This window comes from Hippoglossus hippoglossus, chromosome 15 (assembly GCF_009819705.1).
Source record: "Hippoglossus hippoglossus isolate fHipHip1 chromosome 15, fHipHip1.pri, whole genome shotgun sequence".
Classification (NCBI taxonomy): Eukaryota; Metazoa; Chordata; class Actinopteri; order Pleuronectiformes; family Pleuronectidae; genus Hippoglossus; species Hippoglossus hippoglossus.
In genome coordinates, this window is record NC_047165.1 from 7,247,580 (window position 1) to 7,264,190 (window position 16,611).

The 16,611-nt window shown below is 42.2% G+C and overlaps 1 protein-coding gene and 2 long non-coding RNA genes across 3 annotated transcripts in view; 1 reads left to right on the forward strand and 2 right to left on the reverse strand.

The window, feature by feature from the left end:
• Nucleotides 1-8,577: 8,577 nt before the first annotated feature.
• On the reverse strand, nucleotides 8,578-9,674 carry LOC117775195. The gene is made up of 2 exons (XR_004616212.1): nucleotides 9,524-9,674; nucleotides 8,578-9,470 (listed from the first exon to the last, which is right to left on the reverse strand). It is a non-coding gene; the product is annotated as an uncharacterized LOC117775195 (long non-coding RNA).
• Nucleotides 9,532-10,435, forward strand: LOC117775196. The gene is made up of 2 exons (XR_004616213.1): nucleotides 9,532-10,202; nucleotides 10,269-10,435. It is a non-coding gene; the product is annotated as an uncharacterized LOC117775196 (long non-coding RNA).
• A 2,047-nt stretch (nucleotides 10,436-12,482) lies between these two features.
• The window catches only part of ccser2a (coiled-coil serine-rich protein 2a), a 52,671-nt gene continuing 48,542 nt past the window's right edge, over nucleotides 12,483-16,611 (reverse strand). Inside the window, 1 exon segment of the mRNA XM_034608117.1 lies at nucleotides 12,483-14,469. Coding sequence (XP_034464008.1) covers nucleotides 13,741-14,469 — 729 coding nt within the window. The 3' untranslated portion in view covers nucleotides 12,483-13,740.

Consider the following 16,611-nt stretch of genomic DNA (forward strand, 5'->3'; position numbering starts at 1 on the left):
CACAGCTCCAGGCATTTACGATGAGAAAGCGGCTCGACGGCACGCTGCATTGAAACTAGACTGAAGATCTGTGTTGCTCTGAATATCCAAAATGAATTTATGTCATTCAGACAAACAATGTTATGCTGCATTAATGTATGCAATGGACCAATGACTCATTTAATTACTTTTTTCCCCTCAGTGCATTAATAAGCTCAAGTCTGGTACAGTGGTGTGTTCACGTCAGCTGGTTCTTTGGAGTATTTCTGCTCACCAAGCCTTTAGCTAGAGGCTTTTTCAGATGTACTTTACATATACACGTATACTGTGTGTGTTTTCTCTGCATGTCTGTAATCTGAGCCTGTGTGGGAGAGTTTATATTATCCTCATAATAAAGAAGATGAGATTTAGGTTCATTAAAGCAAGCTTAAAATTAGTATGCAACACAATTAGAGGCAAGAATTGAAACAACAAATTGAAGACATGGTCACTTTCCATACAGGAAACAAATAGAGGAGATCATTTCAACCAATAATTACTTTAAATTGATAAATAGTTTTAATCATTTCAATCAAGCAATATCGCCAAATATTCCCTGGTTTCAGTTTCTCAAAAAATAAGCTTTACTTAATCCTTTGTAACATTAAACTGGATATTTTGGGATTAGAGGCTGTCACACAACACAAGCAAAGAAAATCAAGCAGCTATAGATTTGATAATTAAGATAATCTTAATGTGCCAGAAAACGTCAAACATTTCCATGTTGCTCTTTGTTGATTGAGGAAGATTTTCTCTGTTTCCCAACAATGGGAATTGATTATTTGGGATTTTGTCGCCATCAACCAGTTAATCAAGAATTAAATAAATGTGATTGCTGATTAAATGCCCTCATTTGTTTGCAATCATCTAACCAACCATAGGCCTATTCATTAATCACTTTCATTTAACGTCCAGTAAATCTAAAGCTCAAGGTAACCTGAAGAGGAGCCGTCACACTTCCAATTGTCACTAATCAGCGATAATTAATAATAATGAATCCCTTGTAATGAAAATCATTTATTGCGGTAACTGTATATTTAACCGGTCTTGTGTGTACATGCGGTGGAAGCTGCCGAGGAAAGAGATGAATGTCTGTCAGAGGTCGATGATAGATGAGCAATAAACACGTCCACGGAGACGATCCGTCTGATGTGATTGAAACCAGTGCACCTGCAGAGGAGGAGATCTGTGTTGTGACGTGGAGGCTCCCTCACTCTGCTCTGGAGAAATGCAAGAACAAAGTGGCGTCTTCGGGAAGGTGTTGTGGTGTTTTAACCTCCGACGTCAACATTCATCTCAGATCCACTCACACTCACTATGTGTTTGTTTATTGCTGCTTCACCTTCTTTACAACTTAAAGCAGCAGCGTCTGGGTTATGATTCAGCAGCTCTCTGTGTTTTCTTACTCGTATCCTCTCTCTCTCTTTCTGTTCTTTTTCTTTACCTGCTGGTTTTTTTCAGTCTAATGCTGTAATTGTGTTTAATTGACTTTTAAAAAAGCACTTTATTTATGCACAGATGATCAAGTGTCTGCATAAAGCAATGCAACCAACTGTCTTTGAGGACGTCATCTCACGGTGTTGACAGGTCATGGAGGTCAATTTGTTTTGTAATGTCGAATTTCCCTGAAGACTGTAGCACTCTCCTTAAACCCGAGCAGAGATAAAGCCTCTGATAAGCTCTTTGTAGCCACAGCGTCTGGAGCTCCAGGTTAAAAACAGGTGAGCTCAGTAGTTTCATGGACGATCTATTCATTTGTCTAAATGGTCCATAAAGTGCTTCACACAAACACACACACTGATGGCACAACATCTGGAGCAGCTCGGGGTTCATTGTTTCGCTCAAGGACACGCACTCGCTCTCCGGAGAAAGTGAATCGAACCTCTGACCACAAGAGGTCTGCTCTGCAGCCTGAGCCACGTTCAGCCCAGTTCTCTCTCATGACGTATGTAAAATAGAAATTTGAATAATATTAGGAGCAGTGCTGATACGCATGAGCTGTGTGTGAGATCCATTTTCCACGGTCACATCAAAGAAAAGTACTTTCAATGTTAAAGCAGCCACAATCGTCATTTTCAAGAGAGCAGATCTCAGGAAAACTCTTGTGTTAAAGCAGCACTATGTAACTTGGGGCAACAGCGCCCTCTGCAGCCACACACGGTGATTAATTCTGTTCTCGCTTTAAGGTCACATGGTTGTGCCGAGTCAATGGGGAGTTATCACCCAACTTCTCTCAGGTCTATGGAGCATCACAGTGTCTTTCAGCTCATTGTTTCGGTTCTCCCGTCCTGCAGGAAGACACAAGCTGTCCAGCAGGAAAGAGGAAGAAAGGTAACGACTTCCTGGTGAACATATAGAGGAGCATTAAGAAACTTGAGCAACACACACACACACACACACACAGGATGGTAGAGAACAGAGAGGAGAGTGAATATTGGACTTATTTCCTCTCGTTACTTCAGCCTTCGACTAGATGTTGCACTTGCCCGCTCTCCTGTGCTTTTATAATTTGTATCACTTTCTTTCTTTTCTGTATTCATCCATTTTTATTAAATTTATATTTTCTTCTATTTCTGTCGAATGTCGAATGGCTTCGGAAACTATTTGCTAACAAGCAGGTGAAATAAAATTGAAGGTTGTGATGTCATTGTCTTGCCAATGGCCCACAATCCGTTGTTATCACAGGTTTACTGTGAGTTCACCAATCACACATTCAAACTTGTTCACTTACGTGAGTTTGAAGGTCAATTAGCAGCGTTTGTCACCTACTCAATAAAAGAGCAAGTTCTCAAGATGGCAGGAGACAATTAACAGAGCTCAGAAGAGGCTGAATCATCTGAGGCCTCTTACAGAAGCATCAGACGAGAGCAATTAACAAAATAATTATTTAAAAAAAATCACACACTCACACACAGACACACAAAAAACAACCTGCACCGATAAGAGGAGAGCAGACTCAAGGTACATTAACAGCTTCCCTCCTGAAAAATCAACCATTTGAATCAGCCCTCCGTCGACTACAATCCTTCCACACACACATTTTTTTATTATGTATATTCATTTTCGTCACTTACTGTTTATCTCAGGAGACATTTCCTCAGTCCACTAACTGGGGCTGTCCCGTCAGCTTGGTGAGGATGTCTGGTGACGTGCTCAGGCAGCTGCAGACCCCGAACCCAGAGTGAGTGACGAGCTGCAGCTCACAACGTCACATTATGATCGGCTCCCTCTGCTTGGAAGTGGTGAATTTACAGCTCACGACTTCTTGTTAGCGTAGCTGAGATATGCTCATTTATTGTACTGTACTGCAGTGCCTGCTCTGAGTCATCGAAAATGAAAACCACGCAAGTAAAGTTGATGTTCTTCGTTAGATCCCACCTCTGCTAAAATGTCTGTTAGAATTATCGATCTTTGTATTTGTTGGTGATTTTCATTCCTACATTAGATAATATGTTGATGCATATACTGCATGTCCATCTCCACTGGTCAGTAAATGCATTGTAGTTTCAGGTCTTACTTCAGAAACAGGGACAGATTTAAGGTGAAATGACTCAGCTAAATATTCTATGCACACATGGACACTATTCTTTCCCACGTTTTTTATTTATCTGCCATCGTGCACAGCCGACCGTCGCCCCTGACAGCAGGCGCTCTGCCCCGGTAGATGGATGGTGTGTGGGGTCATTAAAGGTAATCACTACTGTACAGCTCCAACTGATCAGGACGGATATAATGAGCATCTGTGTGTGAATAAAGGCACGAGAGTGAGAGGGTCCTGTCCTCGAGAAGTCAAACAGCTGCCAGGGGACGAGTTTTTCTTCCATCCCACAGTGCACACTCACATGCTGTAAGCCCACCCCCCCACCCCCCATGAAAAAATAAATATAAAACCTACATCTACATTCACGCTGAGGCGTCTTGCCTGCAGCATTTGTTAATATTTAAAAGTATCGCCGTAGGAGGGGAACCAGGCCCGGCGTTTCTCCTTTCAAGAGATGTACCTCGAGAGCCTGCGTGGAAACATAACAAAAGTCGAGTACAGAGAAGTCCCGTCTGCGGCTCTGTCACTTCCAAACTGTTAACCACCCCCCCCCTGCACCTCCTCGCAGCAGGTCCCGGGTTTAAGTGACAGTGACAGAGAGGTGGGTGAAGTGAAACTACAAACAAGTTCTTAATTAAAAGATCAGCTGGGACGCACATCTGGTGAATTTGATCCGTCTCTTTAGGACAAAGCACATTAATCAACAGTGACGACTCGGTGAAGTCGATTTCAAAAACTCCAGTCTCAAATGTCATGGGTTTTTTTACTACTACGTGTTCAGAGAAGATAGAGGCAGGTCTGAAAATAAAGAGTTAATGTGAATATATGGAATATAGTGCAGAGCATACTAAAAGCTGCAGTGCGTCCCACACACCAATGATCACAGCGATCCAACAAGGAGAGTTAATGAGGAGCACAGGAGCCCTTGACATATACAGACAATGTGTTATATTACTGCAGTACCCCTGTAAAAACTGACTGAGATGCAAAGCACCAGCTGTCAGCTCTGGCCTCAGCACAGACGCTCTGCAAACACAATGAAACGAGCCCCTGCATTAACCCTGCTACAACACACCAGGGATTAAAGTCAGATACTGTACAATTACCATGCACAGTGTCCTGTTTACCTTTTATGCTCCACTCGCCCCCCTTGGCAAACTCTGCACGGTCACACGAACAAAGGCCCGAAAGCTTTTGATGCAACCACTTCAAAATACAGTCGACAGTCAAGTTTCTCCTGCAGAGTCAAAGTCAGTTTATCAACAGGTGCAAATTTCACTCATCCAAATGCTATCTGCGTAATGAATGTGGCTGATCGTGTGACAATTTGCATCGGGCAGACCCAATCTGAATATTTAAGATATCATTTGAATGATTTGACTGGATTCCACAAGTTAGCAGCAACTTTCAATAACTTAAATTCAAACTACGTATTTACATGTAAAGTTAAGTGCATTTAAAATTACATAATTTGGAACCAAGGCCCAACAGCCCGGTAAAAATATATCAAGCTGCACAAAACTAAAAAAAAAAATCAAGAGCCATGAATTATTCCCATGGAAATCAGTTAAAAGCTAAAAAAAACACCCTATTTTACAATGTTTCTTCCTTCACCCATTCCTCATCCTTCCAGCAGGTTGTGTGGTTTATGTGTAATCCTGCTTCTTTATTTTATCATCAAACTAAACTGAACGTGAGAAAAGGTGCTTCAGGATCTAAGAGGCTTTAAGATGAAGAATGTTAGTGTTTTGACAAGATTCCTCAAGTTTAGCAACTACTCTTAAATATTTAAACACAAATTAAAAAACATGTAGTAACTAGAGATTTACACACTGGATGATCAAGAGATATTTGTTTAAAAGTATTTCTACTCAAGAGCGTTTGATTTCAGTAGGAAAATAGGGGACGATTTGTTTTTCCACTCAAAAAGAACTGTTCACATAAAATGTGTTGAATATGGGAGAAAATGACTAGTCCATGTCTTTAAAAGCTCCCTGTGGCCTTTGTGAGCAGGTCAGTTCGGTTATGTTGGGTTGAGTTAGTGCCCGTCATTTTTTAGCTCTTTTCTAGTTTTATTTACTTTTGTAACTTGATAACAATTTTTGAACACCTTGTCCTTGTGCCTTTTTGAATGGTCCCTCCAACAGAAGAAGTGTTATTATGACATAAAGAACAGCAGAGAAAAGGAAGCTCAGTCATTTCAGTAGAAATATGTTGTGTGGATAAAATATTTATGTGCCCACTCATCTTACGCATGACAAAAGCCATGTTTAGTTAAGTTTGCCACGAGGCCAATAAAACAGGGAAATAATCCTGTCAGTGAGCTTTGTGCAGGAAAAACAACAATATTTACTATATCTCCGCAGCCAATTTACATAATTATCTTCCACCAACGTTTGCAGCGAGCCAGTGGGAGATTTCCCCCCCGAAACACAAACAAGAGAAATCCAAGCGAGGGGGCAAATATGCCTTCAAACCATTTCAGCCCGCGTAACACACTTAATACTCAAATCACAAGTAAGCATTTCCCCACTTAGTGAATTAACAACATGAAAGCATTAAAAACACACACACTTGCTGGAACAAGCCTGAAGAAAAACGCAGCGGGCAGAAGAAGTTAATTCACAAGTCAGAGCAGCACAAGCACTGCATATGAAGTGAATCCAGCAGGAGAGAGGCAGCAAGAGATCATCAACGAGCTGAGCAGCGTGCGCACACACACACACACGCGCACACACACACACACGCACGCACGCACGCACACGCACACACACACACACGGAGCTCTGCTGCCGGCCCACGCTGCCATGATCCGACTCTGATCAGCTAACTTCTCAATTTCAGCACTTTTCTGAAACAGGCTGGTGGTCGAGCTCCTTTCCATCCACGTAAAAATCCACGTAAAGGTAAAGAAGAGTAACTTATCAAACCAGGAGCAAGTAAACAAGGTGAGAAGAGAAGTTTAATGTTAGAAAAACATCCTCCCACCTTATTGGTTAATTGATTAATCACTTTAATGGTGCGTTCATGTGCTGCTGGGAATGTCCCATTTCCCTAGTTGCGAATAAGAAGATACGTACAGATCGTACAGTGACAAACTGCCCAGGATTAAGGAAAAGTTTAATTTGACTGCACTTTTGTTGCATGTATATGTTTAAACCATACTTTGACACTTCTTTGCAATATTTACAGAATAAGGAGGAGCAAAGAAAATGTGTCAAGAGTGACAAGCACATAAATCATTTAAAATATACTTGTTTAATCATATAAACATCTGTATTGGCTTAAAAGTCTGACATTAGACACGTGTGAGAGATGGACATGCAGTTTTATTGTGTATAAGTTAATAATTAGAGCTGACTGTATTTAAAATAAACATATACAGAGAAATCAGGTATAACGTTGACAGCACATGTAAAACATAGTAAGTGTAACATGGAGCAGTGACATACAGAACAGTAATGTATTTTTAACGATTGTAAAATGATTTGAATTGGTTTATAAGTGATGACATCAGCAGCTCAGCAACTCCTGTACCAAACTTTGTCCCGAGAAGTCAGGAAATCAATTTTGCGAATATTCTGATACCATTCGAACGCACAATAATTAACTTTTTTCCCCAGATCTCATTTATATTTTTAATCTAGAAATTGTTGATATTGAGTTATTTTATTTTCTCTCTGATCTCCGGTCCCCCAGGACCCTTGAAGGATAAACTGTGTAGCTAATAGATGTGCGGTTGGATGGATGATTGTAAAATCTTTAAAAAAGGAGCACCAGTTGTACAATTATATTAAAACAAATGTGTCATTTCACACAAGCATGGGCCCAATCCTCAGTATCATCCATAAAATGACTCTCCTGAACCCGTTTCCTCTGAGGAGCATCACTTTAAAATTACAACAGTGGAAATTTTCAACACATATTTGACGCTTTATGATAAAAGAGCTTGGCTTCCTTTCAAGAGAAAACCTTTCGCACTCCATCTCCCCCGTTACCAAATTAATGACGGTGTCATGCTAATCCTGGCGCTTGGCAGGCTGTTACCCACCCATCATCTCAGAACGTGTAACCTCATTAGATAGCGGACTATATACAAGGCGTACAGAGGCTGTATGCTTTGTAATGAAAAGAGATAAGTGATGCCACTCAGTTTAATTTATTTGACAAGAAGTGAAATGCCTCTGCTTCCTGTCAACGATGATACAATAAAGTCATATGTGAGTCTGAGTCTGTCCACCACTCATATTTTTCAAACTTCAGAGTCTGTCGTTCCTCAAAATCAAAGTTTCCATGTTCATCGTAGACACATCCAACCTCCAGATTACTATTACGTCAAATTAGCTTCTGATGGGCTTGAAGAGGGATTTCACTTGTGTCCACACGTGTGTTATAGCCGATATATGTTTGTATTATTTATTTAACTGGTCTTATTTTCTTAACGCATCGTATGTCAGCTTTTTCAGAGGAATCTTAAGCATCGCCACAATCTTCAGACCCAAAGTCACAACTTTTCATTAAAGACACTGTTATTCAGTCCAATATAAAGCGTTGCAGTAACAAAGTGAACACTGGGCTTTTAATTTGTAGACAAACTGCTAAAGAGGAAGTGATTCTATGAATGTTGCGGCCATGATGAGGATCAGTGCCTACAACACCCGTTAAAGGTTCAGTGTGTAGAATTTAGTGACACCTAGTGGTGAAGTTGCATGTTGCAGCTGAATACCCCTCATCTCACCCTCCCCTATCCAAACAGGAAAGAGAACCTACAGTTGACATAACAACTCAAAAGGAGTTTAGTTTGTCCAGTCTGGGCTACTGTAAAAAACATGGTGGCCTCTGTAGAGAGGACCCCCCCTGATGTAAATATAAACTATTTAAATATAAAGGGCCCATTCTACAGTAAACAAAACAACAATTTGTACAATTTAGATGAAACACACTCGTGAAAAATTCTACATAAAAAAAGATACAAATTCATCCTGAAAATAAAAAAATAAACATCAGACAAATTTGTGTTAGTTTCACAATCATACTTTATTTCAACAGAAATACGGCCACAGTGAAAACCAGGAAAACAAACAGAGAACGATGTCCCTGTCTCGTGTTAGACTGAGATCAGCAGCTTTATGTTTGTGTTTAAGTGTCTGTGACCCGTGAGCAGCACTGAGAACTGTGAAAGTTGTACCTGTCACTGCAGCAGCGTCCTAATCTCTGACGTTTGACGTGTCCACTCTGACCCACAGTGAAACATGTGGGGCGACACAAGCCTGGAGGTCATTGGTCAAACGTACAAACATGATGGAAACAACCTGTTAAAGAAAGACAGTGAAAGGTTCCCTCTTCCTGCAGAGCTGTGATTTCCACTGCAGAGACACGAGAACCAGTAAGATAAATCAAAGCAGGTGACTGTAAAACCAAATAAAGTATAAGTAGTTTCTAAATCGAGAATCAAATATATTTTGCCTTCATAACTAATATCATTTAAAGTGCTTCAGATGTGAAGATTTTGAAAAAAGCTTTATTTGCTTTTTTTCATTTGCATATTAGGTCACTAAAATATAGAGTAGTGCTCCCTCGTCTTTTTGCTTCAAACAATATTGCACATTATTGTGGAGACAGTGGATAACATCTGGAAACAGCTGATACTGGAGATGATGTAGTGATAAATAGATGAAGATATGAACAGCTTCACTTAAATATGAGCTTCATCTGCAAACACTTTAAACGTCACGGTGGAATTTCAGCCGCGATGACAATGTGAAGTGATGCAGCTGGACGATAAATAGGCAGAACAACAAGTACAAGAGAAGAGTTAGTCCAGAAATGAACAGAGGCAAATCTGCAGTTTCAAGCGTTTACTTTGAAATGTAACCATCATCAGGAGCAGGAGGAGGCAGCTCAGAAACAACTTGCTGCCGCTGATGCTGATGCTGATGCTGATGCTTTTAAAGATCAGCTTACGAAGTTGATATTCAGTCATGTTAGAAACAGGAGCTAACATCAGTTAAAGGGCAGAAAAAAATGCTGATTCATTGTTTGTACGTCTCTGTTTCAACTACTTTACGCAAAAACTACTGTCTGTAAACTTGGTTAAAGGGTGAGGACAGATATTTATATATTTTCACTTTCTTTAACATTTTTCTAACCGTTTTTTCCACATTTTGTAAACTTATAATCCAGAATCAGGTATATCTAGAGAACTGATATCTATGAGTATGCACAATTTGGTGCAGCTTGATTGAATTTCAATGAACTGTTGGGTCTTGGCAAAAGTGAGAAATCCCTTCATAGCACTTCTGTCTTGAGCCTTAAACCAAATCACTTGAATGTAAACAGTAAGATAACATGTAGCTTTAAGCTCTAGAAGTGTTTCTCATTCTCTGATCAAACTATTTTACATTTACTTATTCAACCAAAGAAAATACAGAAGCATCCTCCGCTCCCACTCATCTGGTCCTGAATCCAAAAGGAGGCTCAGGGAGAAATTAGGGAAATGAGTCGAGTGCTCATATCAGTGAACAGGTGCAGTTCTGTGTGGATTTGGATGATGATGCACATGTATCTGGTCTCAATACATGTACATGCAACATGATGATGAAGTGGCCAATCAGCCTTGGCGGAAGGTATGTGCTCTCCCAATGTTGTTCTAGTTCTATCAGTGGGTTTTTCATTTCAAGCCACAAACAGTCTTTTGATTCAGTGTTAGCCTGAAAATTGCAAATAGCAGCTGAACATTTTTAAACCAAAGGCTCAAAACTGCAAACATGCAACTGTGTTTTACCTTTATTCTGCAGTAACTCTTATATTTGTTCTACTTATCGCTGCATTTCCTTCTCTCAATTCAAGTACTGTATCGTTGCATTGCAAGAAAAACGTCTTCTTGTATAGAAAATGTTTCGGAAGTGTCGGAACGCAGCTCTGCGCCATTCAGAAGTAACATGGAACAACATGGGCCCCTTTGGTTGCATGTTTTTCCTGATGTGTGATGCAGCTGAATAATCAGTGAGTCTCAATGGGAATCAGAGACCAGTGTTCGAATTGATCCGAGTTGGTTGGGAGAGTTTTCAGCTCAGTTGCGGTTGTTTTGTTACAGCGTCAGCACGACTGATTGTCTCGACTGCTAAACTGAGCAGGGACATTGATTTGGAGACGGGGCGGGGGGGGGGATACAGCGCTGGGGTAGAAAGATGGCACTGCACCGCTTTCCCTGGCATGGGCCTGCCTTTGGCCTGTGGGCATCCACATCTCTCTCTCTCTCTCGCTCTCTCACACACACACATCCAAGAATTAAACACTGGCAGCCAGAGGTGTCTGGAGACGCACATACAGACACACACATGCACACACACACAGCCAGATAAACACACACAGCAGGCAACATTGATTTCCTGTTTGGCATTACTAAGCAGTGAGTGACACAGCTGAGGCGATTGGGCTGCTCTCTGGACAACAGTGCACACAAACAAACTATGCTATGTATTCCACCGACCCCCCCCCCCCCCCCCCCCCCCCTCCTCTCTTATACACACATTCACAAGATTTTATAGACAAACAGTCACAACTATTGCCAGAACCTGTTTATCTTGATCATAGCCGCCCTCACCACTTTATCACGGCATCTCTTAATCTCGTCTCTCTCCTGCCGCTCTGTCTTATTGTCTCTCGCTGTGCATCTTCTTCCTCATCCTCTGAACGTATCTTTCTGTCTCCGTATCCGTTTCATTAAAATAAATTAAGGGGGTTGTGTTTTTTTTAAATTCTTTCTATTGGCTTCCCGGAGCCGTGCAGACTGCCTGAATGCTTTGGCACAATGTTGAGCCACACAAACAGGTAAACATGTTTTTTATCAGCCGCATGGATCCACAGTCGGAAACAAACAGGCACATTCAACAAACACTCTCACACAAAAGCCTCTACCTATTTCCAGGGTAATCTAGAGACAGACTTTTTTTTTGGGGGGGGGGGGGGGGGCACAGCAGAGAAATGGATCAATGTGGACTCGCAAAAAGCTCATTTTGTGAGAGCTACCAAAACAACACTTACACACTTTCATGCCCTTTGGTGCAGCATTCAAAGTGTGTGTGTGTGTGTGTGTGTGTGTGTGTGTGTGTGTGTGTGTGTGTGTGTGTGTGTGTGTGTGTGAAGTGTGACCTGATGTGTGTGCTCGCACCGAGTTTGTGTCTCTTTGAGTTTTGCCAGACTTCCTGTACGTGTGCGTGTCCGGATGCGTGTGTGTCCCTCTCTCTCTCCCTCTCTCTCTGTCTCTCTCTGTCTATGTAGGGTGCATTATCGGACGCAGTAGACCGGACAGTGCCAGAGGCGTACACCAAGCGGTCACGCGGCGTGACAGAGAAGAGAGCAGAGTTGCTGTCAGAAGGCCTTTTTAACACACTGCTGCTCTCCGATAGGGGACATCTCGGGAGCGTTTGACTGCGAAAAGGGCTCCGCGAAGGAGAGATAAACTCGATTCTACAAAACTCCCAGAGAAACACCTGTAAAGCCCCGAAGGCTCCCTACCTAAAAATAACCCACTAATACGTTTGATGTTCCCAAAGAGATGTGCAGGAGAGCGAGAGGAGGAGAGAGACAGGGGGAGGGGGGGGAAACGACATCAGCTCACACACACACACACACACACACACACATATATGCACACACCAGGCAGCAGCTTCACACATCTAATGAATTCCCGTTAGCCGATGTTTCCGTGTGTGAGTCATTAAAGGAGATAGTTCAAAGATCAGTTATTTAATTGACTCAAAAATGACTTTTCTCGTAAAACATCAATTAGGTCGACTTTTCTAAATTTTGTTCCATCAAATCGTGACGTCCTAAAACGAGGAAGCGGATGTAACCAACTTTAAAAGTTCTCTGCACTTTCAGAAGAAATTTATTTTGACTGGAAACAAGTGGAAGTTTCCTCACATCGCAGGCAGATTTGTTTTCCTGTTGCGATTGTCCACTAAAGCACTTAAACACCCGGGAAGATATACGAGCTTGTTTGCACGCTGCCTGCTCTTTCATCAAGCTTCCTGCTACTCCTCACTGTGTTCCATCTAAAAATGCACAAAGTAAAATAACACGCGCTTTGGAGTGTGAGCACATCGTGTGTGAGTGAGTGAGCCTATTTGTACCTGAGCTCACTGTAAGTGTGTGAGTGTTTCATTACCTGCTCTTTTCTGCATTATGAAAGCCAGCTCCTCACTTGTGTACTGTCGGTCCTAAATATATCTCGGCCACCAGTGTGATATAGATTTTTAGTTTTTTACAGGACCATGTTTCCCTCTGAGTTGCATTTACACAGAAGGTCCTTCAACCCCTTTGCTCATATGTGGAGGTGAAGTTCAGCTGAATAGAAAAATACATGCACCTGCAGTGTGGATCCTCTCTCCACTTTGTGCCCCCTCCTCTCTTTCTCATCTCTCACACACATATTCGCACAAACACATTTCCATTTTTGTAGTGCCGGCTTGAGGGAGCTTTGACAAATTTTCTTTTCAGTCTCTGGCACCTTATTTCACTTCCACTGTTATTGTACTTTTGTCCTTTCTCTTCTTTCTTTCTTTCTCGCTTCTTGTTTTTTTCGCCTCCATCTTCCCCTGGGCCTTCCATTACACGGCAAAGGTCACGTCCATGTCACCTCGGTGCTTGGAAACCGAACGCTCCTGTGTGTCAGAGGCCACAGCTGTGTGTGGACAAGTGAACTTAGACTTTAAAATGTGGTAATAGCCAGCAGGGTTTTACAAAACAAAACAAAACAAAAAAAAAGGCTGACTCCCTCTGAATGATAATACTCTTTTTTCTTTTTTGCATAAGCAGCATTCATGAGCATGTGCAAAACTAGTAAACTGGACATTTCTTCTTCCTGAAAACTGCCATTTAGGACTGAGGATTGTCGTGGAGATACAATCCTGCCTACAAACTGCATTTCTATCGATCAGGCTGGAGATGTGAAAGCTCATTTAGAAATGGTACTGTGCAGCAGTCATGGTACCAATGTCACCGGCACACGCAGTCCACGAACGGCCCATATGGGTTCATCGGCTCGGTCAGTGTATGTTCCTTTGACACTCAAAAGGTAAAACAATCTCACTGTTACCAGGGCGAGGGGAAGAAGGGCATGAATACCGATGTCAGATTGATTCCAGTTTTAGCTTTTGATGGGTGGATTTAGCTCCTCAGGGAATCTTTGGCTTGGGTAGGCATGATCGGCTCAAAGAGATCAGGATCTTTTCTGACCCTGGGTCTTTGAGCGTCCCCTGGTCAGGCTCCTCCAGGGGGGAGTCGCTGATCCGCGGATCCCTGCAAGGGTCCGAGACTCTGCGAGGCTGAAGCAGTGAAGTGCGACGGAGACTTGGAGCCGGCACCTGGGGTCCAGCGCTAAAGCAGGGAAGGCCTCTAGACGGAGGGGGCAGCTGCTTGGTTCGGTTAGCCAGGGGCCCTAAGGATGACCCTGGCTTCGGAGAGGCAAAGCCACCGGCGCCCCCTGGCTTGAGTGCAGGGAGAGACACGCGCTTGTGAAGACGAGGAGGCTGCAGCAGGCGAGGGTAAGCAGGACCAGCGGATCTAGGAGCGACGGAGTTCTGCAGCATCACAGCGGGGGCTCTTCCTTCATGCTGCCCAGAAGACGGAGCTGCTGATGTTGGACTGTCTCTAGCAGTTCCCCCCCCCAGAGCCCGGAAAGTGCCCGGAAAGTGTAGGTGGTTGCTGAGGAGCTCGTCGGGGAATGCAGGGCCAGTCACATCTGCCATAAGGCCTTCAAGGCGACGATCAGCATCCATACGGGTTCCTTCCACTGATCTACTCCTTGTGAGATCACTGTGGCCCTCGGTGGGGGGAGTTTTTACTATTCTTCCCTGGTGGAGGTGCTCGTTGAGGCAGCGGTTGAAAGGCTGTAGTATTTGAGGCTGCAGAAGAGAAGAAAGAAATATCAATAGGAATTTTTGAAAAAAACTGGTATAAAAGAGTCATGGAGCAGTCGGTGGATAATGAGTGAGGATTCAGTTGTTTTTATCTTGTTCAAGAAATGGATGGTTTTAAAAATTCCCCCCCCTTTGGCTCTTTGATCCCAATGGAAGCCACGCGTTTGAATATTTCACAGCTCTGAAGGAAATTCTAAATCAAAAAGGCAAACTAAAAATTCGGCCTTTCTTTGGCTTGTTTATTTACTCTGTAATATCACAGCCCGTTTCCACAGCCAGGCACGTAACTAGTCCTAGACTGGGAGACGGAAATTCACAGAAGATTCACTAACTGTACGAAGAAAACAAAAACAAGCAGAGGAGAATAACCTTGTGATGTGAATGGCTGGAAACTGTGAAGTCTTTGAGTCATTTTGTGATCACTGCTGCAGAGGAGCTAAGAAAAACATCCTGAGAACACGCTGAGCAGTTAACCGTGGTGTTGTCCCCCCCCCCCTCTGGGACTCACACTGTACACACAAACTCATGGACACCTGCAGAGTACAAATCCTTTAGTAACTTTGCACCCAAACCTCTGTGACAAAGACTCAACAATTATTAAGACTTATAAGAGCTAACATTTGTTTCAATACTACTACATTAATAGTATAGTTCAGTATGGTATAGATATGTCCTTATCAGCTTTTGTTTCAATATTGGTATTAGATTTTTCTTACTCCCTAATATTGGTATTGGCATCGGGCTCCAAAAATCAATATCGGTCTGGCTCTATATATAGTATAGTATAGTATAGAATATAGTATAGTGCCAGAATATAACTTTTCACAATAACCATTTTCAACCGTATTTCCAGAAAAACTGCAAATATTAAGCAAAAAGCACGTATTATTATTAGTTCACCCAACCACCAGTAGAGCCACTCAGATCAGGAAAGAGTTAATAATGAGCTTCAATTTTCTGAAAACTTTATGAGCTCTTGACTATATAAAAATACTTTTAGTACTACTAAAAATGCTGCTACTTTCTATGTGAGCCAACAGATACTCAGACTGCAGCACAACGATTGTATCCCTGTCTGTTTTCACTCATCACAAATCACAGGAAGGGCCGTTTTCTCTCAATGTCCTTTGAGCAGAACCTAAAGGATCTAAATCCTCCCGGAACCATCTGAAGCTACTGAAAAGCATGAACTTAGTTTCATCAGAAACAGGCCCACTGTGAGCGTAGAAGGATCTCAGAGGATGTGAGATAAATAAGCTGTGCAGGTCAGGCGGTTCAGCCCGTTTCCTCCATCAGTCATTTGTATTGCGGGTGGGAGTAAATGTCCGAGGCCACAGCTCCATCTCCTGGTCCCCTGCCACAGTGCGTCCACCGTCCTGTTAAAAAATAACCTCGTCCACCTCTCACTGCTTGTTGTTGCTGTTGACTGTTTTTCAGGCAGGAATATAATGTTTTCACATTTCAAAGTTTATAATTTGACAAAACTCCTGAATAAAGAATGCTTTTGTTGCTTCTTACAAAAGCTCTGATTAGTCCGTCAATCCAACCACGAGTGTGTTATTAAGTATTTTTTTCTTTCAGCTTTAAAATACAGCATCTCTCAATTGATTCGTGATTCAGTCTGAGAGAGAGAGAACACTCCCGACTGATTCCCACCGCTTGGGAACAAAAACACAAAAATTACACTTCATGTCACTGAAGTAAATCATCAGAATTATTAAGAATACGATATTATTTCCTGTTTTCTTCCCGTCTTTTTCAGACTTTGCCAAACATGGTAGAAATATGGAGTGAAATGTAAAATAGTAACTATGAAAACTAAACTAAAATATGTGAAATTTTCAATTAATTGCCACGTTTGCAATGAGTGCAAACTCGTAGGAGGCTCAGCTCTGACAGAGACAGAGTCGTGCAATATCTGTACGGCCACACTCGGTAATTATTTCCATCTACAACTGTCTTCTGCAGACACTAATAACTAGCAACAATCATTTTCAGCCCCTTCAATGTGCTGCCAAGAAGTAAATATCTCAACGCTCTGATGAAAGCTATCACTTTCACCGAGGGACGTGCCAAACACCCTCGTCTCCCAGACACCTGGGAGACGTCAGGAGCCGTGTAAAAGAA